At 31.5% G+C, this 24,903-nt stretch overlaps 1 protein-coding gene across 1 annotated transcript; it reads left to right on the forward strand.

Moving 5' to 3' along the window:
* Positions 1 to 67: 67 nt before the first annotated feature.
* Positions 68 to 23,467, forward strand: Phum_PHUM202100 (uncharacterized protein; the record flags this gene model as incomplete). The annotated part of the gene is made up of 22 exons (XM_002425410.1): positions 68 to 164; positions 296 to 454; positions 531 to 1,762; positions 1,941 to 2,118; positions 2,177 to 2,832; positions 2,907 to 3,060; positions 3,757 to 3,831; positions 4,001 to 4,274; positions 4,344 to 4,530; positions 4,614 to 4,834; positions 4,922 to 5,138; positions 5,224 to 5,456; positions 5,528 to 5,717; positions 5,801 to 5,913; positions 6,008 to 6,131; positions 6,923 to 7,001; positions 7,100 to 7,238; positions 15,964 to 16,098; positions 16,171 to 16,405; positions 18,081 to 18,230; positions 22,892 to 23,054; positions 23,229 to 23,467. The coding sequence occupies 22 exons, from the start codon at positions 68 to 70 to the stop codon at positions 23,465 to 23,467; spliced, it is 5,250 nt and encodes a 1,749-aa protein (XP_002425455.1).
* Between the last annotated feature and the right edge of the window lie 1,436 nt (positions 23,468 to 24,903).

Genomic DNA, 24,903 nt, shown 5'->3' on the forward strand with positions numbered 1-24,903 from the left:
TGTTATTAGTTAATAAATAATAATTAATATTATTAAAATAATGAGACTGTCATTGTAAATTTTAAGAATGGAGGATATAAAATTACTTGTTCAAGAAGAAGGAAGATCAGCTAGAAATTTGGTTGCTTTTAACGTACCTGTTATTGAAACTCAGTATGATTCAAGTAAGTTTTATTTAAATAAATAAATTTTCCTATTAATTTTCGTTTTGGTCGAAAATGAAGAATCGTAAAGATTATTATGTAATCGTTTACCTGCTAATTTTTTTTTTTTTTTTTGTATTCGTAATTTTAAGGTGCGATGAAGGTGATGAGGAAACCACCCACGTCTCCTCGATCAATGAGCGATTATAAAAAAAATGATGATCCGTTTAAATACGCAAAAAGGTCTCGGGAATCTTCCCAATCGGGATCTAGAGTTAGATCTGCATCTACAGGAAGGGATAAAAAATCAGGTTTGTATTTTTTTTAAATTGAGTAATTGTTTCAAATTATATTATTATGATTACCCATAAAATGATTTCATTTTAGAACTCCATGCCAGGTATTGGGCTTTTTTATTTGGTAATTTACAAAGGGCAGTCGATGAAATATATCAAACATGCGAATCAGATGAAAGTGTAACAGAATGCAAGGAGGTTATTATGGTTTTAGATAACTATACAAGAGAATTTAAAAATTTAATCAATTGGTTTAAAATAAAATGGGAGTATGAAACTACACCTCCACCTCAGAGACCATTATCATTAGCTTGGGAAATAAGAAAAAGTTCACCTGGAAAAATAAGACATAAAATAATTGAAACAATTTGTAAAGAAAATGTTTCGCCACAGGTGCCTAAATTAAATTCTATTAATACTGAGTCAATTATTGAAGAAAGCAAATTGGAAGAAGTTGATATTGAAAAAAATAATGTGCAAGTAAATTCAACTACTTCTGAGGAATTACATCAAGTCAATTTACCAAATTTAGACAATAATTCATTAGAAAATAAAGTCCAATCTACAAATCGATCAGATTCGATTTTATCTACAAATAATAATTCTGAAATATCTAAAAGTAATATCGATGTCCATCCAAATCAAACACTTGAAAAAAAAGAGTTTGAAAATAAAAATTTTATAACAAATAGGGTTTCTATGACCGATGAAGTTTGTCAAACAGATCCTGAAAAAGATGTTGATGAAAATGGTCCTAAATATCGATCTTCTAGTCAACAAACTTGTCCTTCGATAACTGGATTTCATGTAGATAAAATTAATAATTTGATGCAAGGAGAATCAAAAGATGAAACCAAAAAATTAACAGAAAATAATACCAATGTTTTATTTACTGGAAAGTTAAAAGTAATCGATGATGATTCAGTATTTAAAGAAGATGGAAAAAACTGTGTCAAACAATCTCCATCATCCAATATGTCAACTGTGAAAATGTCATCTGCAAGTTCTAATTTAAATACGGGAAGAACATTAATAAGAAGTTCTTACTTATGTGCAGCTACGAATAATTCGAAACCCATAAGTTTTGTTGCTTTTGCAAAACCTGGTTCAGTTGTAAGATTACCTGCAAGTAAATTACCTTCAACGACTCCACAAAGACAACCCTGGGGTGCGAGGTCGGTACCTAAAAAGTCCGTGTCAACAACTTTAAATTATCCCGTAATGACCAAACTTACAAGGAGCAAAACGGTGTCAGAGGTAATCAGAGGTGGAAGAAGTTCTTTGTTAACGAAACCTACGAAAACAGTGCCTAACATAAAACAGGTTTGTTCTAATATTGATTTATTTTATTTTTAAAAACGAAAAGTTCTCTTAACATTTATAGACATTGCTTAGTTTTATAAGTTTAAGATGGCGGTATTATTAAAATGTATCGCAGTTCATAATTTTTATTTGATGAATATAAAATTTTATTGTTATTAATGTTGTAATTATGTTACAGAATTCAAACATACTCACTGAAAGTAAATATAGTAAATCAGAAAAAGTTGAAAAAGCGTTGACTTCAAAGAAATCCAGTGCTACAGAATCATCCCTTATAACAAACCAGGAAAATTCTAATTCAGTGGAAACGTTAACTAAAAAAATAAACGGAAATGAAGATGGTAAAATCATGGATGGTTCTTTTTTTTTTTTGGTTTTTGGACATCAATTAATTAAGTTTCATATTACTTTCAGATGACGGATGGGTTAAAGTCAGGTCAAAGTCACGTTTTTCCTTAGCTACCAAAACCGGAGCTTTGGAAACAACCCTTTCTCAAAGTGCTAACAATCTTAAAACAAAAGGAGACCACAAAGGAGAAATTAAAATGACTCATAAAACTCGTTATTTTCAACCGAGTTCGGCCATATCGTTGCCAACGTTGGCATTTTCAGCAAGCGAATATAAAGAAAATATCGTGTCAAAGAAAATAATAAAAGGAAAACCGGATTTAAAAAATAAAACGAAAGATTTTGGTAAACCATTGAAAAAAATCGAAAAAAAAAATAATAATAATAATAATAGTAATAAACTCGAAGATAATGTTAACAATAGGAAGAGGAGTAATGGAGAAAGAGTTAGAAAAAACAGCACTCGGTTGTTGAATGAAAAAAATTTAAATGAAACGGTTAAAACCGATTTGTACAACAGCAGAGAAAAAACTGAGAATAAAAAAAATCTTTTATCCGGTGGAAAACAAATGGGTTATTCGAAATCGAAAACCATTTCATCCATCGATCAAGAGTCAAACGACGAAGAAGAAAATCATTTTCACGAAGAAATTAAAAAGAATAAAGAAACGGAAGAAATGTTGCAAAAGGAAATAAACGAATTGGAAGCTGCGGATATCGAGGTGAGTTTTTTTTTTAATCTGCCGAAGAGCTTTTTTTAATAAATATAAACAACGAATAAAATTATTTTAAACAGTTGGAAACCGGAGATGAAGAAACGGATGGCGAAACGACAACCGGAACCGAGGAAGAACCGGATCAAGAAAAAAAATCACCGACATCCGTTTTGGAAAATCGACAGGATAGCGAAGTCGTACCGAAAAAATCGAATAGATATCACGACATATTAAGTGGTAAAAAAAAAAAATAATAATAATTATTATTATTATTAAATAAGTTTATTTTATGTGAAAAAAAAAAAAAAAGAATTCATGAGGCAATCGCGCGGTCACACTTTCATTTCAAAAAAATTTAGTTTTTAGAAATTCATTGGCATAAGACTAACAAAATTGTCACATAAACATGTACAAAGCATTTTTTTTTGGGGGCCAAATACAAAAAGTTTGCTGTGGAAAAAGCTTTTTTTTTCCTGAGGGGTTAGAAAATTTAAAAAAAATCACGCACTTGTTAAGGGTTTTTTTTTTTTTTTATTGGCTTTAGTTTTTTTGTGGATTTTTTTAGCAGATATAGTATAACTCACACATTTTATATTTTTCATATTAATTAAAAAAAATCACAGCTTTTTTTTTTGGGGGATTAAAAAGAAAGAAAGAAGGGAAAGAAAGGGAAGAAAATTATGGGAAATAATTTTTTGAGCTTTTTTTTTTTTTTTTTAAATAAATTTTGTGTCGAATATTATTTACCATAGCAAAAGTGTCAAGTAAAATGCTAATCATAAATTTTTATCGCAGCTTTTTTTTTTTTTTTTTTTTTCAAAGCTTTTTTAGCTGTGTATTTTTTTAGTTTTTTTTTTTTTTTTAAATGTTATGCTTACAAATAACCGTCGCTTTGTTTTTTTTTTTGTGTATTGTTTTTTTACGCGGCAGGAATGTCGTGGGCTGATCATATGGAAACTCTAGACGAGCTGGAGAAGTTAGTCGTACAGGATTGTTCTAATAAAGGTATATCGATTTTAATTACAATTCGCATTGTTGCCTTCGCAAATGACCAAAACGAAAAAAAAAAAAATTTTTTTTTTTATTATTTATTCATTTTATTAAATTAAATTATTTTTTATGTATCGGAATGTCGGATGTGAGATAGTTTAAACGGGTTTTTTTACTACAACAGGAATGACAAGGGATGAACAGTTGGATACGTTGGAACGATTGGAAGAATTCGTCGCTCGACATCCGGGACGGGCATTGGAATTACACCAAAAATTATCTTCACCCTCGAGAAGAAGAACAATGTTGGATACCGTGAAAAAATTTCAAGCGAGACAAGCTAAAGCGTTGGAAAAAAGGGAACAACTTAAAATGGAAAAAGCTCAAAAATTGAGAGAGCTTTTGAAAAAAGTCGATGAAGTCAAAGCAGCAAAGGATAAACTTATCGAAGATAGAAGGTAAAATGTCAACCCTCTAAAATTTTTAAGTTTGAATCTGTGTAAAATTTTTTTTTTTGAATGATTTAGACAACGACTGGAAATGAAATTGAAAAGAGCGGCAGAAAATAGAAACTTGCATTTGAAAGAAATCATGAGGAAAGCTCATGACGAAGAAGAAAAACTTAAAGAAATTGCTTTTATTAACGAGTTGGAAGCTCAAAATAAAAGACATGATTTTATGACTCAATGTCAGGAACAAGAAGACAGATTACAGGTTTTTTAATTTTTTTTACACGTTCGAAAAAATTTCTGTTGAATAGTAACAAAAAAAAAATTATGGGGTTTGTTAATTTTCAGGGTATCCATGAAGAAAGGCAAAGGAAACAAGAAGAAAAAGCCGCAAAAGAAGCTGCGGTTGAAGAAAGGCGAAAAGCTATTGAAGCAGAAAGGCAAGAAAAATTGGAAAAAATGCAAGAAAGACAGAGAAAACGTGACGAACAAGTTGATAAGAAAAAACAGGAAAAGGAAAAAGAACGTCAAGAATTGGCGAGAGAAAAAGCAAGAGATAGAAGCGAAAGGTACGCTGCGTACAAAAAAAAAAAAATTTTATTTTACTTAACCTTATTTTACCTTTTTTCTTACCTTTTTTTTCGCTTTTTTGGCAGACTCGAAGCTTTACACGCTGCTCAATTGGAAGCCCAAGAAGAATTACAGAAAAAAATTCAACAAAAACAAGAGGATTACGCGCGAAGACACGAAGAAAACATCGAACAAATCCGTCAGAAAGCTCTGGAATTAAGTATATCGAAATGTTCCGACGATGTTGCTCCCAAATTGATCCCTTACGAAACTCAAAAACTCTGTTCGGCGTGCAACGTTTTGGTGAGTATCAGTACGAAAAACAAATTACGAATCGTTTTTTTTTTTTTTTGTAAACGACATGTAATTGAAAACATTTCATGTTCAGATCGGATCCGAAGTGTACCTGCTCAGTCATCTTCGTGGTAAAAAACATCAAGAAGCGGTTAAAAATCAAGTCAACGGAAAAGATTTAAGTAGGGAAGAAGTTGAAAAGCACAATATTAAAATAATAGTCAACGCTCCGTCGGATAAAATCGATCCTAAAATCGAGTTGGACAAGGAAAGAATAAAAAGTTTTAAAAAGAAGTGTAAAAAAATCCGACAGAGAATGATTTCAAAGTTCGTTTTCAAACAACATCTCACTCTTATTCTTTTTTTAGAAATATGTTAATCGAATTTTCATTTTTCAGAGGAGAAGAGTATCTTTCGAAATCTACGACCTCCGGAAAAATAGATTCACCGGGAAAGGGAAAACTGCAAAAGTGTTTGAGAGATATAGAAAAAGTCATAAGTAGTCAGGGAAAGGGACAGTGGAGCGACAGCGCGATAACAATATTGGAAAGATCAATGGGAGAAATAAATAGAACTTTGAGTAAAAAGGTACCTTTTTTTTAAACATATATACTTCGGGATAACTTCTTGTTTTTCATTGATTGATTGATTGATTGATTGTTTCATTTCAGGATTCTCACGATCAATTAGTTTTCAAAGTTTTAAATGGTTTTTCAACTTTAAACAATATATTACAATTGGACATTGATGTTCCGCAGAACGCAGCACCGTATTTGCCTCAAAAGTGAGTTGCTGTCGTCATTTAAAGTGATTGCTGTTGCAACGAAAGCTTTGGAAAAACAACATGAACGCAATTTTTTTTTTTTTTTTTTTTGCAGGTGTTTTGTAACGACGAGCAAAACTTATTTGGCAGCAATCGACGGTTTTGCATTAAATTGTAAATTTGTCATATTGAGTAATAGAATACTCGGTTTGTTGGATTTACTATTAAAACGTTTGACGGTGAGTTGTCGATAAATTTTTTTTCTTTTTTTTTTTTTTTTAACATTATCATCATCATTATTATTTTTTTTTTGATTCGGTCATTATGTTAGAAATATGTTTAAGAAAAAAAAAAGCAATAAAAATAATATTGATAATGATGATGATGATGATGATGATGATGATGACGATTATGGTGAAATTGAAAGAAATCAAGTGTAAAATTCATGCACAAGAGCGAAGGGTTGACTTTATTCTGTTGATTTAATGGACTGAATATTTGAATGATTTTTCTAAGAACCGAAGGAAGGTCAATCACTTTTATTGCTTTTTTTTTTTTTTTTTTTTTAATATGTGAACTCCCTAACAACATTCTGTCAGCTTTTTTTTTTTTTTCTATTGGGAAATAGTAATCATAATAATAATTATTATAAGATTTTTTTGTTGTGTCGTGTAATTTCATTGATAAACATTAATATATAGAAATGCGAGAGAATTTTTTTTACTTTATTCCCATACATATATATTTTATATTCGTTTGTGGTGGTATCGGGAAAATTTTCATTTTTTTTAAACAATAATTCTTTTGAGTAAAAATAAAAATGTCGGACAAGTTTAAAAACCTATAAAATTTATATTATTTTTGTTTTTTTTAAAATAAATTTACTTAAATGTAAATATGGATGAATGATATGTTTTTAAAAGGTTTTCCTAAGTTTATCGTCATTTTATGTTTTTATTTATTTATTTAGTTAAGGTTAAGTGCGGGCAAATAAAATATTTTTTTGGGCCTTTTTTTTATTTTTTTCCAGGCCATATTACCCGATCATGGTCCGGGACCCGTTGTAAGCAGCAATACAAAGTCATCGTTACCTGTTGATCCCGTGGCAAGTGAGTTTAAATAAAACATTTATTTATTTACTTTTCCTTTTTTTCTACTCGGGAAAATTGAAAAATTATTATTATTATTATTATTATTTGGATATCAGGTGCAATTATGAAAGGTATAGCAAAAATATTAATGGAATGGGAAGACAAAAGTTTAGAACCTTCTGCTACTTCTGCCGTTACTGGTTCTGCGAATTCTCATTCGGATGATTTTTTACAAAGGTTGCAGGATATTATTAGGTGAGTTTTAAAAAAATTTTTTTTTGGTTTTTTTGAACGAACGGTGGGGGGGGGGAGGGTTATACAAAACAAGGCGATAATCACAATGCGAAAAAAAATTGACGGAGGATTACGTACGTTTCGTACCGTTTGGGGATTTTTCAAAGTTCTTTGTGAAACATGATATTAAGAAACCAAAATTTAGCGGTTTTGAGATGAGCCTAGAAAAGAAAACCCAAGAGATTTAAACCCTGTTGTTTTTTTTTTTGTAACGTTAAAGAGAAAGAATTAAAAAAAGAAATGTATATTGGATTCGCGTAAGAGGAAAAAAGAGAGAAAATATTTTCGAAACGAAAAGAGATTTTTAACATCGTTTTTAAAAACCGCATAAAAACAAGACTTGATAAATAATTAAACAAAAGAAAAGGAAAATTGAAATTCCCAGTTGGCGCATTGTCGTCATCATCATCCTCATCATCATCATCGTCATCCCCTTATGTTAATAACAGCGATAATAATAATAATAATGGTTATGATGATGATGGCGACGAATACGACGACGATTATAATGCTAATGTCGATAATCATCTAAAAATAACGCGGTTGTACATGAAAAACTGCGGTTTCCTTGCACAGTTTCATTATCTATATGTATCTAAATATTTATCCATCTATCTATCTATCTATCTATCTATCCATCTATTCATTCCATTTGTTTAATAAATCTTTCGAATCTTTTAATCCATCTCGTGAATATAATAATATTCACTTGTTTTTATAAAAATGCGTGCGCGCGTGTGTTGTGTGTAGATTTTTGGGTTAATGTACGAAAATAATAATTTATCGTTTTAATGTTTAACAAATTAAATTCGGATGAAACGTTTATGATAATAATAATAATTGGGGAAAGAAGAAAGAAGGAGGCTAAAATGCAAAAAAAAAAAAAAGAAAGAAAAACAAAAAACAAAAGCAAATAGTTAGTTCAAGAAATAAAATAAAGTCTAAGGAGTTGGAAAATCGGAAAAATTAAAAAAAAAAAAAAAAAAAAAAGGAAATTGTCAATGGCAATCAACCGCGCGGGTGAACTGTCATTATTATTACTTTTATATTCAATGAGAAAAAAAAGTTTGGCAAGTGTGAGTGTAAGAGTGAGTGAGTGGGAGTGTGGGTGCGTGTGTGTGTGTGTGTGCATGCATGCATTTGAAACATTCTTATCATGAGATAAGAGGAGGTGGAGGTGGAGGAGAAGAAAAAGAAGAAGGAGAAGGAAAAGAAGGAGGTTGAGGGTAAAGTAGCAAATCCCTCAGTTACCCTGTTACTGTAAATAAAACATGGGATATATTCCAAAAAGGGGGATGGAACGATTGTTTGCAAATGCAGATGGAGGAGGTCCCTGCGTTGTCTTGTTCAATCTCAGTCGGTTTTCAATTCGATTTTACCCTCTTAGATTCGTTTTATTTATTTATTTACTTTTTTTTTTCTTCTCCTTCTCCTTCTTCTTCTTTTTCTTTTTCTTCTTTTTTTTTTTTTTTTTACTCCTCTTCCTTCTTCTTCTTCTGCCGTTTTAAATTAACTTATGTAGGTTACGAATATTGAGAATCGGTATTCCGTGGAAAAACCTTAATTTTTTATCGTTTCTAAGGCAGAAAGAAAAAGGTTTAAGAATCGCGTTCGATTCGTTCCGCGGTTTTCGAAAATGACGTCATTACATATTATTATTATTTCTCCGCAAAATTTTACTCGCTTGTTGAAATTTGAAAATTTTATTAACCTTTCGCGAGTATTTAACGTCAAACGTTTCGAATTTGAGAAATTTAATTTGCGTTAAATATTAAATTTTAATGGACAATGTGGGGACTGTGTGGGGGGACAGTGTGGGGGGGACAATGTGGGTTTACACACGTGATTCGTCGGGTTCATCCGTATATTTTTAAATATTAATAATAATTAATTAATTAATTGCAAGCGACGAATCTTTTTACTTTTCTATTCTATTCTATTCTTTTTTCTACGGGAGGGGGTGGGGGTGGGGTGTTGGAAACGTTACGAAAATCGTAATGAAAAAAAAAGTAAATAAATAAATAAAAAAAAATGTTTGGGATTGTGTGTGCAAGATGAAAAATCCCTCGATTCTGTTCGGCAGTCCCAAGATTTTTTTTTTTTTTTTTCAAGTATTATTTCGTTGTCAGCTAATGTTTATTCTGAGGGTAGTCTTAATTCAATCAGCCTCGTTAATGTCTCGGCACGAGCTTACTCAGCTACTACTACTACCACCCCCTTTTTTTATATAACAACAATGCGTTCCCCGGAGAGACATCATCGTGTGGGAACACACTCTTGTGTCCAAACAATTATCATGTTTCTGTCATATTTTCGTACTATGTGATATCTCCCCCTCATTTGATTGATTTCTTTTTTAACTTTACCAATCGAAAATTTTTAGGCTAATAAACGAAAACGAAAAAAAAAAAACAAAAAAAAAGGAAAACGTCGAAAAAAAAATGAGCGAAAATAAGTAAATATAAAAAGTTAACAAAAAAAAAAAAGGAAAAAAAAGGAAAAAAGGAAAGAAAGGAAAAGAAAAGTAAAAAAAAAAAAAAAAAATTAAAAATGTTTTCAGCCCCTCTTAAAGAAGAAAAGAATTCAAGAATGTGATTTGGCAGCTGAATACAGCGTAAGTAATCCTATTATGATTGCCTCTGGTGCTCGTCGGAGGAGGAGACGCGCGGAGAATTTTTACACCCTTCTTTCAATATTCTGGCATAAAAAATTCACTCAACATGGGAAAAAAAAAGTTTTAAAAAAGCTGCACGTCACCGAGTTGAAATATATAAAAAAAAAAAAAAAAAAAGAAAGAAAGAAAGAAAGAAAAAATGAAAGAAGAAAAAAGAAAAAGAAAAAAAAAGTGTGAAATGAACAAACCTATGCATGCATAAGCATTTATATATATATAGATGTGTGTTAAAAATGAGAAAAGGGAAGAGAGAGAGAGAGAGAGGGAGGAGAGGAAGAGGGAAAAGGAAAGGAGTGAATTATATATTAATAAAATAAATGGAAAAATGTATGCCGGTAAAAAGAGCAGAAGAAAAAAAAAAGCTGCGGAATATCGCGTTACGTTTCATTGCAAGTTTCTGTCGTTGACGTTGTTGCTGTCGTCATCCTCGTTGTTGTTGTTTTTGTTGATGTTTTTTTTATTATTATTATTATTATTTTATTTTCAACGCCTTTTTCCGGCGTCACGCGGCGTCACCGCAGTCGGACGTCCGCGTATAGATGGATGGTAATGCATTTACGTTGGGCAAATAAGTGTAAAAGGATCCGCAGGAAACAGGTTTTAAATTTGAAATATATCCGTCATGCATTAAGCCAGAAAGGGGGAAAGAGAAAATGGGGAGAGTGAGGAGGGAACGGGGGTTGGGGTGGGGGTATGATGTAAAGGAAGTCGTTGCGGCTTAATGATACGATATAAAACTAAAAAGGATTCTATGTACTCACCGTTGGAAAGAAAACAGTCACAGAAAAATAAAATGAAAAAGAGAAAAAGAGAAAAAGGGAAAGAGAGAGAGAGAGAGAGAAAATAAATACGAGGAAAATTGATTTTGTTAATTGTGGAAAATTAAAAAAAGAAAAAGGAAAGAAAAAGGAAAAGGACAATCGCGGTATCGGGAATCGGAAAAGGTGGGAAAAAAAATAATTTTTTTTAAATCTCCTGTCGAATTACGTTGTCAAAAGAAACAAACAACAACAACAGCAGCAGGACGGGCAGTGGCGAATAAATTAATTTTAATTAATTATGGAGTTTTAAATAAAGGAAACGTCATTGAAATTTTTTTTTTTTTTTTTTTGCTTTTATTTGTGGCGCCGGAATTCATGAGTCCGTGAACATGGTTCGGGTCGGTACTTAAGATTTAAAATTTTTTTTTTTTTTTATTCACGTGCGAGCCTATCGTTTACCTTTTGTAATGATTTGGTTTTCGTCTTTTTTTATTATTATTATTATTATTTCATTTTTAAATACGACAAGGCTCTTATTTATCGGGGTTTTTAAGCATTTATTCCAAATTTCTACCCGACGATTCCTTAGGGATAAATGCTCGAATTTCGTTGGTGCTATTTATAGAGTATTTTCCGAAGAATGTGGGCCGTCCCACATAGTGCGATTTCCCGGATGGTTTCTTCTTCTTTTAGGTTCTTCAAAATCGTCTTTAAATTTCCTTTTATTGAATGTGGTGGCATGGCTCCCAGTGCTGCTCCCACGATGAATCGTTTCTGTTTTTGTTCCTCACATTCTAGCCTTTTGTCTGCTTCTTTGGCTGTCTCGTGTTTTTTTCCGCCGGTACGGATACTTCAATTAGCTTACACCATTTTTCCACATTGTGCCTCAGGATGATGTCAGGTTTGTTGGCTAGTACAGTTTTATCAGTGTGGATTTGTTGATGATACAGAACTGGGCATGGATCTGCTGTCGTAACCGGTCTTGAAATGTGGTTGTACTATTCCTTAGCTATATTTCTTTTAATCACGGTAAATCTTAAATTCTCCTCTTCTGTCGGGTGGGTCGGTGTGGTCTTGTACTTATTCCAGGTTTCTACTCGATTTGTTTGTAATGAAAAAGAAAGATTTATGGGTGGTGGTGGTGTCCTTTATAAAATGCGAGACGTTCTTTTTCCACGTGACAAAATTTCCCGCGAACGATTTCGCCATATAAAAATTACAATAAAAAGTTTATTTTAATTTCTCATCAATGATTGTAAGGTTCACAATTCTCTTATTATTATTATTATTATTAAAATTATTCGGTGCGAAAAAATAAATATGGGAGGAGGTTTGCGACGGTGCGAAGAAGTATGAAGAAAAAAAAAAATTTTTTTTTTTTTTTTTTTGGTTCATGGAATTTGATTTTGCATTAGCGCCATGTTTGTAATTATAAATTTTTTTTGGGGTTAATGAAAATTCAACTTTTGTTTTATTCATAGCCATTGTTTTTTTTTTTTTTTTTTTCGGTCGGCGCTCATAATAATTAATGGATTTTATCATTATTATTATTATTATTATTATTATTATTATTTTGATTGTTTAATTCTTTACGTATCAATTAAGTAAGTTTTGTTTAATTAAACCTCTCAGGTGTCATCGTACTTGTTCGGGCCGGTACTCATGCGTACCAACACAACAATTTTTGTTTTTTTTTTTTCTCGTTCGAGTTTTCGATTCGAGGGGCTCGATTTGTGAGTGGATTTTGTGAATGTGAATTTATCTAGGATGTGAGAGAGAGAGAGAGAGTTTGTGGTTGTCGTGATCGATTTGGGTATTTTTCTTCGGCGTCGATCAATTAACTCTTTGAGAAAAACGAGTACGGTTGAAAAACAAACAATATAATAATGATTGCGATTGCTAATGAGAAGAAACGAACGAATTATTATTATTATTATTATTATTAATTTGAAAAGGTTTACTTATAATAAAAGAAAATGGCATTGTAATATAGAAAAATAGATAAACAATGTGAGAGAGTTTTAGTTTGCTCATTTTAAAATATTGTTTGCTTTTTAATTTTTTTTTTTTTCTTTTTTCTCTTTCTCTCTCTTATTTTCACCGCTTTGTGTTTTTTTTTCTTTTTTTCCCCTTTGTTACACGCAGCATCCCCTCTCTTACTTCTTTCTGTGCGTCCTTTTCTCTCTCTCTCTCTCTCTCTTTACTTTTTTTCCGCTCTTTTTTTTTTTTACTCTCACGAGCTTCTAAAGTCAACAAATATTCATGCCGTTTATACTTGTTTATCTTGTTGTTGTTGTTGTTTTTGTTTTGCCATCAGTTTCATTCGAAGAGAAAAAGAGACAAAGGATAAGGGTAGATGAAGAGAAAGAGAGAGAGAAATAAATGAAAAAGAGAAAATATTGAACGAAATCGAGTTCTGAGTAAATTTTTCTTTTTTCTTTTTTTTTTTTTTGTGGAAAATTTATCCTGAAAAATATATTTTCATAATGTCATTTGCAAAAGTAATTTTATTTTATTTTTAAACCAAACCTTTCTCTCTCTCTCTCTCTCTTTTATATTTTCCCTTTTTTTTATTTTACCCTCTCGTTCTTATTCGAATTTTTTTTTTCTTCCCTAAATTAAAAAAAAAAAAAGAGAGAGAGAAGGTACTCGAAAATAAATAAATATACAAAAAATTTGAAGTGAGTATGGGAAAAGTTGAAGAAAAAAAGAGAAAGAGAGAGAGAGAGAGAGAGAAAAGGTTTCGACAAACATCGGCTGTGAAAATGTTCAAAAATATTTTTTGAGAATTTTCCAAAAAAAAAATTTTTTTTTTTGGTTTTAATTAAATTTTTCTATTTTTTTTTTTTTTCGTGACGGTAAAAAAGGAAAAACTTATGAGTAAAAATGGAAAATAGTAAAAAAGGTAGTAAAAGGTCAAAAGGTTGATGCGTTTATTAATTTTTCTTTTTTTTTTGTGCGGACGAAAAAAAAAAACAAAAAGTTGGAAAATTTTTGTTGCGGCTTTCAAATAATTAAATTTTAAATTTTACGGAGGGCGAAAAATTGTTACGTAAATTTTGCGTTTTTCCTTTGAAACTTTACCATGGAGGGTATTTTACAATCTTTAAATTTTTTTTCTAATCTTTATTTAACGAAAAAAAAGGAAAATAAAAGGAAAACAAAGGAAGAAAGTGAAAAAGGAAAAAAAAAAATGTCGCGCGGATTTAAAAAGTTGTGTAGCGTTTTGGGAAAAAAAAAAACTTTATAATTTCTTCTTTTTATTCGGTCATTGTTGTTGTTGTTGTTTGTTGTTTGTTGTTGTTGTTGTCGTCGTCGTCATCGTCGTTTCGATTAAAATACAAAAAAAAAAAAAAAAGGAAAAACTAAAATTACAAGGTTTTAAAATTTGTAGTTATTAATCTTTTTTATTTATTTTATTTTTTTTTGTGTAATTTTAACTTTAAAAAGTCATCATTATTCTTTTTATTTAAATAAAACGAAATTAATGTTTTTAACGTTTGGTGTGGTGTGGGGAGGGGAGGGGGAGTTGTACGGGGAGGGATTTGTTATAACAAAAAATAACATTTCCGACATGTAAAAAATATCTGGATGGATTTGATCGACCAGGTGCTAATGATTATTAAACCTGTGCCCGGTTATTTATATTTAACAACCGCTTTTTAATTTTTCATTTCGTGCGTTGTTTTTTTTTTTTTTTTTTTTAATATTGGCATCTTGGAGAAATGGAAAAAAACAAAGAGAGAGAGAGAGAATTGACATGCTGGCAGGAGGTAATGAGAGAAATAGAATTTAAAAAAAACGTTTCGACAGGAATTAATAAACAAACAGAAAGAGAGAGAAAGAAAAAAAAAACTTTTATTTGAGGAAACTTTTCAATACCGAAAATTAAAATCGTTGACGTTGAGCTTTCATCATCATCCATCGCGAGGAAGTTAAAAGGAAAAAAAAAAAAAAAGGAACGACGACGACGATGACGACGACAACGAACGAACATGTGGCAATCGACACAAAGGAAAAATATTATATAAAAGACTCGGTCAGTGAAAAGCAAGCAAGCAAGCAAGCACAGTCACATTGCAAAGCATAAGGGGGCGTCGCGGCGTAATTTGCTAATGGACTTCGGGCGGGGGTTCCCCATACTTTTATCTCTCTCTCTCTCTCTGTGTCAACCCTCTCAAGCCTACGTTATGAATTTGATTATCACACGAAAGGAACATGGATCGATGATCCATTAGTTTTGAGGGACAAAAAAAAAAGAAAATGCTTTTCATTGCTTGGAAAAAAAAAAAAAAAAAAAAAAAATTTTTTTTTTTTTTTTTTCTTATTTTACGTGGACAAAGAAGAAAACTATATATAGAGTATTTTAGCTAAGCCGTTCGTGTCACGTACGCGGTTGTGCGGGTAACAATGTGTGTGTGTATGTATAACGAATGATTGCGTGTTGGCTTGGGTGTGTGTGTGTGTGTCTTTGTGAGTGAATGTGTGCGCGTGTGAGTAACAACACCACCTTTAATACCCACCGATTGACTTACTACCCCCTTCCTCCTCATTCTTGTTTTGTTTAAAGTCGAACGTCCGAATAAACAAAACTTTTTCGGCGTGATAATTGATCTGAAATTACAAAAATAGCCGAGAGAAAAAAAGACAAAAACAAAAAAAACAACACGAAGGAAAAAAAAAAAAAACATTTTATTGACTATTCGATTTACGTGTCTTTAGATTTGGTCGCAAATGACTTGTCTGAGTGAGAGAGAGAGAGAGAGAGAGAGAGACAGATAGAGTCACGACATTAATTCTAATTATGTTGGTTTATGATAATTTTCGTCTGGTTGGGATGTTTTTGATTATGTTCACTTAAAAGGAGTCGAAAAAAAAAATTATTTATTTATTTATTTATTGTTTATTGAAAAAAGGTATCATGAGAGGAGGAGTAGGAGAAGAGTACAATCAAATCCAAGAGGGGGGGGACTTTTAAATTTAAACGAGTGGTTTTTTTTTTGGCAGTGATCCTTCTTCGCCATTTTTGGTTTTTCTCTTTCTCTCTCTCCTTTTTAAAAGTTTGGGACTTTGAACTTCACGAAGGAACGTCACGCTCGGCGTTTGAAAAGTTTTCATTAATTTAATTTAATTTAAATTTTTTTATCCTTTTTTTTTTTGTTCAGAAAGAATGTGACGACTTTTGGTGTTTGTTGTTTTGATTTTATTTTAAACGTTTTTTACCGCACAAAGTTTTTTGTTTTGGTTTCAGTTACACCGTCAGCGTCGGAATCGTCGACAAATTGACGAGATATTGTAAATCCGTGAGGGATCCGATAGATAGCGATTTGTCAGCGGCGCAATTTTTACTCAGCACCGTCGAATTATTGACCAGTTTGACGGCGAGGTACGTCTAGAACCTTCTTTTTTGAAAATTTTTTTTCTCAGGCGCTCATTTTTTTCGAATTCCCTTCAAAAGGTGCAAAACCGTTCGTCAGGGTACCGAAGATCCGACACAACTTTTAGCAACTCTTCAAGTCACCGAATTGGTCGGAGCCGTGTCCATATTATATGGGATGCTGTTGCATCAGGGAGCGCCGCCGAGGTTGATAGATGCAGTACCGCCGACGTTACCGAGTCACACGATCGGAGTCGCCGTTGGAACCATGAGATTCCTTCGATCCGTCGCCGAACTCGATCTTCAAATGTTTCAAGTAATTATTATTATCATTATTATTATCACCGTTCTCTTTGCCTCGCGAGACCGATTGGGTGGCAAAACCGGATATCATACGACGATTTTATTTTATAATTTGAAACGCGAACGGGGGGAGAAGGGGGAAAAAACATAACGTCGATGATTTATCGTGCAAATACTTGAAAAAAAAAAGCAGGAAAATTTATTTATTTATGTTATGTCGGGGAGGAAAACATGACGACGACGACGACGACGATGATGATGATGATGATGATGAGTAACAAAAGTGAACGTATTATTAAATTAAATTTAAAAGATGCACGATATGTAATAACCTAATTTCACCCCGATTGCATTAACGGCAGCAAAATCGAGTTTATATTTAGAAAAGTCAACAACGGTTTTTCTATTCATTTTTTTTTTGTTTGCGTTTCGACATTTTTAATTAAATAATTTCCGATTTATTATTATTATTATTTTCGTCTTTCATTGCGCTTTGTAATTTTTTTCTTTTCTTTTCTATTTTTCTTTGTCGGCTTTTGTTTTTTTCTTTTTTGCTTTTGCGTTCAAACGCTCTCTCTCTCTCTCTCTCTCTCTCTCTCTCTCTCTCTCTTCCTCCTATTACGTGTACGTTCGTCTTAAATTGAAATGAAATTATTATTTTAAAAACTGGAATGAAAGACGAATAATAATAATAATAATACTTGGAGATTTTGAAAAGGAGGAAAATGGAAAAAACGCCGAGTATTTGTGGATACTTGCGAGAATGTTTTCCTTTTGGTTCGTAATCGTTTTGATTTTTTTTTTACGCAAAAAAAGGAAAGTCAGGAAAATTCTAGAACGGATAGAAAGAAAGAAAGAAAAGAGCAAACAAAACGGGGGGAAGGGGGAAAGGAGGAGGAGGGAAAAAATTAGAAGGAAAAAAAACTAATTTCAATTAAGAGTTTTTAAAAAAAGATTTGATTGGTTTTTTTTTTATTATTTTACTTCTCAAAAAAAATAAAAAATAAAAAATTGATTACGACAAGATAAATACAAATGATTAACCCGGTTGTTTACATTCGAAGAGTTACAGGGAGGAGGTTGGGAGGGGATTAAGGGGGGGTGAGGAAAAAAAAGAAAAAAATTTTTGTTTCGGGGAGAAGGAAGACATTTTGCTTGCGGTTCGGATGATGATTTTGTTGTTTGCATTCGGAGTTGATTTCAATTAACCGACCGATAAATAATAAAACAAATTCATATTTATTTATTTATTTATTTGTTTATATTTATTTTTAATTAAATTTTCTCGAAAAGTTTTTCGTCTCATCTCTTCGATCGAGATTGTTTATCATCATTATTATTTATTTTTTGTGGATTTTCCGAGTTTGGGAAAACTCCCTTTAAAAAAAAAATTTTTTTTCGAAAAAGAAAAATTAAAAAACATGTCGACGTCGTCATTTTCCATTTGAAATCTTATTAGAATAACAAGGTCGTCGATGATTTATTAATTTCGATTCGTGTTTGTTTGTTTGTTTGTTCGTTTGTTTGTTTGTTTTTGCAATAAAATTCCGAAGCATTTCCGGTCGGAAAAGCAAAAAAAAAAAAAAAATGTTGTCAAATTTGTATTTCGACCTTGATGCATCGATTATTTAATTTTAAATGATTAATTTTTCTTTTTTTTTTTTTTTTTTCTTGGGGGGTTTTTCCAGACCATTTTAGGTGCCGAAGGTATATCTCTGCAGTTCAGGCACATAGCAAGTTACCTTTTGTGGTATTGTTGCCACGATCGTGAAAAAACTCTGTTGCACGAAGTCGTTTACGTCGTCGGATATTTCGCCGTACAGCATCGGGATAATCAGGTACGTTTAAATTTCTTTTTTTTTTTTCGATTTAAATATTTAAAACGTTTTTCGGGGAAGGGGGGAGTGAAGGGGTAAGGGGAAGAGGAAAGGTTCTTTCTCCCTTAACGCACTCGTTTGTTTAAATGTTAATTATTCGATAATTTATTTACGGTTTTCTTGCTCATGTTTTTTTTTTTTTTTTTATTTCAAGTAAATCAACTATAAATCGAAAATTCAAGGTTTTAAGGTTTGCCCTTTTTATTATTATTATTATTATTTGCACGATTTAAATTTATTACATTGAAATTTTGTTGGCGCGAAAATTTATCGTCGCATGTTTAAGTCGAATGCGTAGGAGTAAGTTAAAATTTTAATTTGAAAAAAAAAAAAAAAAAAAAAAAACGTTTTTAAAAAACGTAAGAGAATTTTCTGGATTCTCAGGTACGATTACGTTGATGATGATGATGATGATGATGACTCATTCTTGATTCGAAAACAGGATTTTTTTTTTTTGTTTTTTTTTTTTTTTAATCTTTGGAATTTGTGTGGGGGAGTGAGTGAGTGTGACCGCCCGAATAAGATTTTCAAAATCAAGTTCGGGAAGGGTTTTTTTTTTTTTTTTTTTTTTATTCGTCAATTTGGGGGACTCCGAAACAATAATAATAATAATAATAATAATGGTAGTAATGATGATGATGATGATAATATTGTCGTGAGGTCGATTTGCTCCGGGATGAAAATGATAAAAAAAAAAAAAAAAAAAAAAAACAAGTAATTGAAATGACGAGAGCTGTAAAATGATCAAATGAGTAAAAGAAGAAGGTTGGCGCCTTTTCGATAAGAAAAAGACTGGATTCGCCTGATTAATGGCTTCTTAGGTATTTTTTAGTTTTTTAGTTTTTTTAGTTTTTACTGCCACAGCGCCGCGGACCCCGAGATTAACTTCCCGAGTGCAACTACTCTACCCTACGCCCCCGCGTCCCCCCTTTTTACTTTTTGGTGAGTTTTATTATTGGTATCATCATTATCGTTATTTTTACTCCTTATTCGATTTTTTTTAAAGGTTTTTTAGAAAATGGTTTGTTTCGTTCGGTCGGGGGAAGAAGGGGGTAGTGGAAAGAAAATTAGTTCAAGGGATGAACAGGAATCAAAAAATGTAATCAAAAAAAAAAAAAGAAAAGGTTTCTCTGATTGTTGTTTATTCGTTTGAGTTTTTTTTTTTTTTTTTTTTTTACGTTTCTTAACGTCATTTGAAAAAAACGTATTTCTGCGTATTTTTATGCGATGGTGAGAGGGGGGAAGAAGAGAGAGAGAGAGAGAGGAGATCAAAAAAAGAGGAGAGGGAAAGAGAAAAAGACAAGAAAAAAAAAAAAATTTAACAATAAATTATTAGGTTTTGAATTAAAAATTAAATTCGTCGTAATAATTTATGAAAATTTTAGTTTTTTTTTTTTTTTTTTGCCAAAAGAAAAAAAAACGGGGGGTTGGGGGAGGGGAAAAATAAAATGAAAATAAATTATGTCAAGTAGCCAAAGGAAAAAGAAAAAAAAAAAAAAAAAAAGAAAAATGGAAGGAAAATCAAGTTTTAATACGAAAAAAAAAAAAAAAAATGCGAAGGATACACATTCACAAACATATATTAGATATGTTGAAATATTAATGTCGAAAATCCCCCCCCAATAAAAAAAAAAGAAAAAGAAAAAAATTAAAATTTATCGTCAACACCTGAAAAATAAATAATTAGTAGTAGTAATAATAATAATAATAATTGAAGGAAAAGGTTATTTATTTTGTTGTTTGTTGGAAAGTTACAAACAAACAATTAAAAAAATTTGTTGGAAAGTTACAAATGAAAAAAAATTTTTTTTTAGGATTCGGCACAATTCTGATAGTTTTCGCGTTTTAAATAAAAGAGAGATAGAGAGATGGGAAAATGGCGGCAAACGAAGTGTTACTGCTGACACTTTTTTTTTGACATTTAATTTTATTTTTTTTCTTTCCTTTGATTTTTTGCCGTTTCGATACAAAAAAAAATTTTTTTGCCGTGAAATCAGCAAAATAATTTTATCGTTGATTTTTTACTGCTTTCTTCCAGTCGTTTTTTCCTTTTTTTTTTTTTTTACTTAATTTTATTTATTTATTTATTTATGGTTGTTTTATTTGTTTTATAGTGGATAATTTATGTTATTCGGTTCAATTTAACTGCTTTTGTGTTGTTGTTGTTGTTGGCTTTATGTTTTTAAAAAAAAAAATGGAAGAAAAAGAAACCGTAACAAACGTTGTTGTCGACGTTATTGGCGCCAGGTTATCTTAATGCTTTATAAACCGTAAGTGAAGAAAAGGGAGACAGAGAGAGAGAGGAAAAAAAATAAAACGGGAGAAGGACTGTAAAGGGGTAGGAGGATGGGAGGAGAAGGAGGAGGAAAAAAGTCTCGGTTTTAATTTAACCCACACGGGGGGGGGAGGAGGTGGAAGGGTGGGGGGGAAACAAAAATAAACTCAATTAAACGAGATTTTTTTTCGATTGTTTTTAAGGTTTGGTTTTTTGTTTGTTTGTTTTTGTTTTGTTTTTTTTTTTTTAAATTTGAAAATGTACCCGCTCGCGCCTTTTTAATAATGACGTCATCATTTCAATCATTTCCCTTAAAAAGTAAACATATAATTTCGTTGGAAAATTCGTCCCGCGAAAGGATGTGAAATTTATCGTCGAAACGTTTTTTACTTTGGCTAAAAAAAAAAAAAAAAGAAAAAAAAACGCACGCGTTTAAGCTTGACATCGAATTACGCTCGCGTTTTCTTTATTTTATTTTATTTTTTTTCTCCCTCGTTTTCCCTTTATAATAAAATTCTGCGTTTCCGTTTTTTTTTTTTTTTGACATAGGTTGAAAGGTTTTCCTCTTTTTTTCCTCTTTTTTTCCTTTTTTTATATAAATAAAAAGGGAAAAAATTTTTTTTGACGTCTCCTTAAAAAAGTTTTTCTTTTTTTTTTTTAAACAAATAAAATTTTATTATTATTATTATTATTATTATTATTATTATTATTATTATTATTATTATTATTATTATTATTATTATTATTATTACGGGTAACGAAATCATTTGTTTATAATAATAATGATGATGATGATGATGATGATGATGAAAAAAACGAAAGAAATCATTGCTAAATAAATTTTTTTTTTTTTTTTTTATCGTCTATTATTTGGTTTTCGGGTTGTTGTTGTTGTTTGTTTGTTTTTCCAGGAGGGAAAAAGAAAAATATTTCTTGAAAGCTTTTCAATAATTTAATTAAAACATTAAAAAAAAAAAGGAAAAAAAAAGGAAAAAAAGAAGAAAAATTTTTTTCAAAAAGGTTGATTGGCGTTGATTACTAATTTCTTTCGACTTTTAATTGATCGACATTTTTACAAGATTTGTTTATCGTTTTTTGTTTGCGACGACGACGCCCCCTCCTCCTCCCCCGTACACGACGCGACGTTTTCACAAACTAATGCCACGTTTTTCATTTTATTTCATCTTATTTTTAAACTTCTTATTTATTTATTTATTTATTTACGTACAATCGCGCACGCGGCTGTCTTCTTCGTTGTTGTTATTATTATTATTATTTTTTTACCGTAAAAAGAGAGAGAGAGAGAGAGAGGGGGGGGAGAGAGAGTGAAAAGTTTAAAAAATTATTCATTTCGTTAATTAATTTAAATTATTTACATTTTTTTTCGGAAGGGAAGAGGAGGGGGAAAGGAAAGAGAGAAAAATGGCAAAAAGGTTTTTTTTTTTTTTCAATACATGTATCGATCGATCGATAAATCGATTTTTTTTTCGATTCGAGATAACCGTCGATTAACAATTTATCAATTTACCCGAACGCGAGTCATCATCGATGTTTATCTTAGTCGAGTATTACAAGCAGGTGACCAGAAATAGATAAAAAAAAAAATCATTTTTTACATCTCGAATGTGTTTTTTTTTTTTTTTTTTTCATTTCATCTGTCTTAAAGTACCGCAGGTGAGGTCTTTATAAATAAGGTACCTGAGTACACTCGGGTACCCGAATACGAGTAAAGTATTCGTGATGAAGGCGTCATTTCGATGAAGAGGTCATAGGAAAATAAGATAAAAAAAGGAGGAGAAAAAAAATTTTTTTTTTTATTTTTTATTTGATTTCACGTCGAGATTTTTTTTTTTGCACGTCACGACACGTGCAAAAAAAAAATTTTTTTCTTTGATTTCTTTCAAAATGTTGGCAACTTGTTAACAGGTATCCAACCAAGGAAAATTTTCATTTAGGTACGTGACAACAATTCAGGTTAAATTGTCACGATTTTCCGGGTTTTTGTTTTTTTTTTACGTCGTCCCGCATTTTTTTTACGAAAAAAAAATGATGATGATGATAATAATAAATAAAGTGAAAATTTTTATAAAAATTTTGTTAGGTTGGTTCACCTGCTGCTGTACGTTTGTCGAAATTCTATTTCTTACACCTGTTGATTCTTTAACCGAATCCTTTTTTTTTTTTTTTTTTTTTTTCGAAAAAGGTTGAAAGAAATTTTTTTTTTTTATTAAACGATTAAAATGATCGAAAAATGATGATCATCGTCATGACAGAATTTTTTCATCGGGATATTTATCATCATTATCATTATCATTGATTTTTTTTCACTTTTGTTTTTATTTTTCAGATGATACTCCAGTCGGGATCGACGCCGACCGTTCTCCAGCAGCTTTGCAATTTACCATTTCCCTATTTTAGCAATCCGGACTTGTCGGCGATCCTGTTTCCGACTCTTCTCGCTTGCTGTAGCGACAACGATGAAAACAAAGGGATTTTGGAACAGGAAATCAGTTATTCGGTAAGTTTCTGTCGATTGTTTATGTTTTGTCGTTGTCGCTGTTGGTGCCACATCAAATTCGCGCGAAAAAGCTTTGGTATGGGTCGCGATTAGTAAGACAACTGCTCCTGCCACGTTTGTTTGCGATTAATTAAAAATTTTCGACTTTGAAATAAATTTCGAAAAGTTTTCTACGAATCGGATGCTGCCGGAACTTTTCAATTGTCATTTCGCGCCGAAAAAGTCGTAAAAGTTCTTCTTGAGTGTTTGACTCAGGTCCGACCGGTTTTAAATCGTTCGAACAAAGTCGCGAAAAAACAGGAAAAAAAAAAAAAGCAACAAACGTCCGCCATTTCCTTTTCCGTATTAAATTTACCAAGGGTTTCTCTCACGCGAGGAAAATTACAAAAGAATTTATTTTATTAACGACGTGGCATCAGATCGTATCAAATATAATATTTTCCTTTCTATCTATCCTTTTCTATGTCTCGTTCTCTCTCATTCTTTCACAACTTTTAAAAATTACAAAAAAAAAAAATAAAAATAATAATAATAACAAAAAATAATAATGAAAAAAAAAAAAAAAGATAAAAGGAGAAGAAGAAGATGAGGAAGAGAGACAAAAAATAACGGAAAAAGCCTTTCGTAGGTAAAGGAAAAAAAATAAAAAAATAAAAATTTATAACTAAATTATAACGGGGAGAGAAAAGGTTTATGGCTTTTACCAAAGAACACACCAGATGCTAACTCATACAAGTCGACCTATCCATTATTGCACATTGACCCCTTTCTAGTATTTTCCTTCCGCGGCCCCCACCCGCCTCCCACACACTTTGAAAAGAAAAGAAAAAAAATATATATATATATATAAATTTTTTTTTTTTTTTTTTTATCTTAAGAACGAAGCTCGGTGTCATTTCAAATAAGAAAAGTAAAAAAAAAAAAAAAAAAAAAAAAATTATTTTATTTCCCTTTCGGTTATTAACAAAATATTTTTTCCATTATAAAAACAACATTTATGTTGTTTGTTTGTTTGTTTTTAATGTTAAAAATTTACGTTTTGGCTTTAAGCCAGTGTCGGTGATAACGGCGGCGGCGGCGGTGGCGGCAGGAGCAGCAGCAGCAGCAGAAGTAGTAGCAGCAGCCGCAGTCGTAGCCGCAGCCTCCGCCACCACCACTTCTTCTTCTTCTTTTTCTTCTTCTTCTATTAATTCCACGAGGTTTTGTCGCTATGGTTCCTTTTTTTTTATCATAAAAGGTAAAAGTAAAAAGTGGTGGTAGACAAAAAAAGAAAAAAGGGAAAAAAAACTAAAAAGGAGTGAAATTAAATTTGTCTTTTTTTTAAACTAATTTTGGCGGGTTGTTTCCTTTCTTTCTTTTTTTTTGGGGGGGAGGAGGGAAATGCGGGTGGTAAGGATGAAAGAAGAAAAAAGGCGGGGAGGGGGGAAGGAGGGGGAAAAAAGGTTGTGAGGAGGGAGGATCGCTTTACAAGTAGTAATTTCTCTGGTTTCTGGTTGAAATCTTTCATCCTTTTAAAGAATATGATGAGTGACGAAGGTAACAAAGAAGAAGCGTCGTTTGCTTTAAAAGCTCGTGAGAGAGAGAGAGAGAGAGTGGCGGCGGATAACCTTTTTATTACCTTTCCGCGTTATTATTAGATTATTACCTAATTTCTCTTGTCTTTGAAAATTTTCTCTCTTCCTCTCTCTCTCTCTCTCTCTCTCTCTCTCTCTCTCTCTACGTATCTATCTATCTATCTTTTTCTTTTTTTCTCTGTCACTTTTATCTCTATCTCTTTCTTTCCTTTTCGTTCTTTAATCATATTATTTCCCGCACATCATCATCATCATCATCGTTGCACC

This window comes from Pediculus humanus, genomic scaffold (assembly GCF_000006295.1).
Source record: "Pediculus humanus corporis 1103172107551 genomic scaffold, whole genome shotgun sequence".
NCBI classification, from domain to species: domain Eukaryota; kingdom Metazoa; phylum Arthropoda; class Insecta; order Psocodea; family Pediculidae; genus Pediculus; species Pediculus humanus.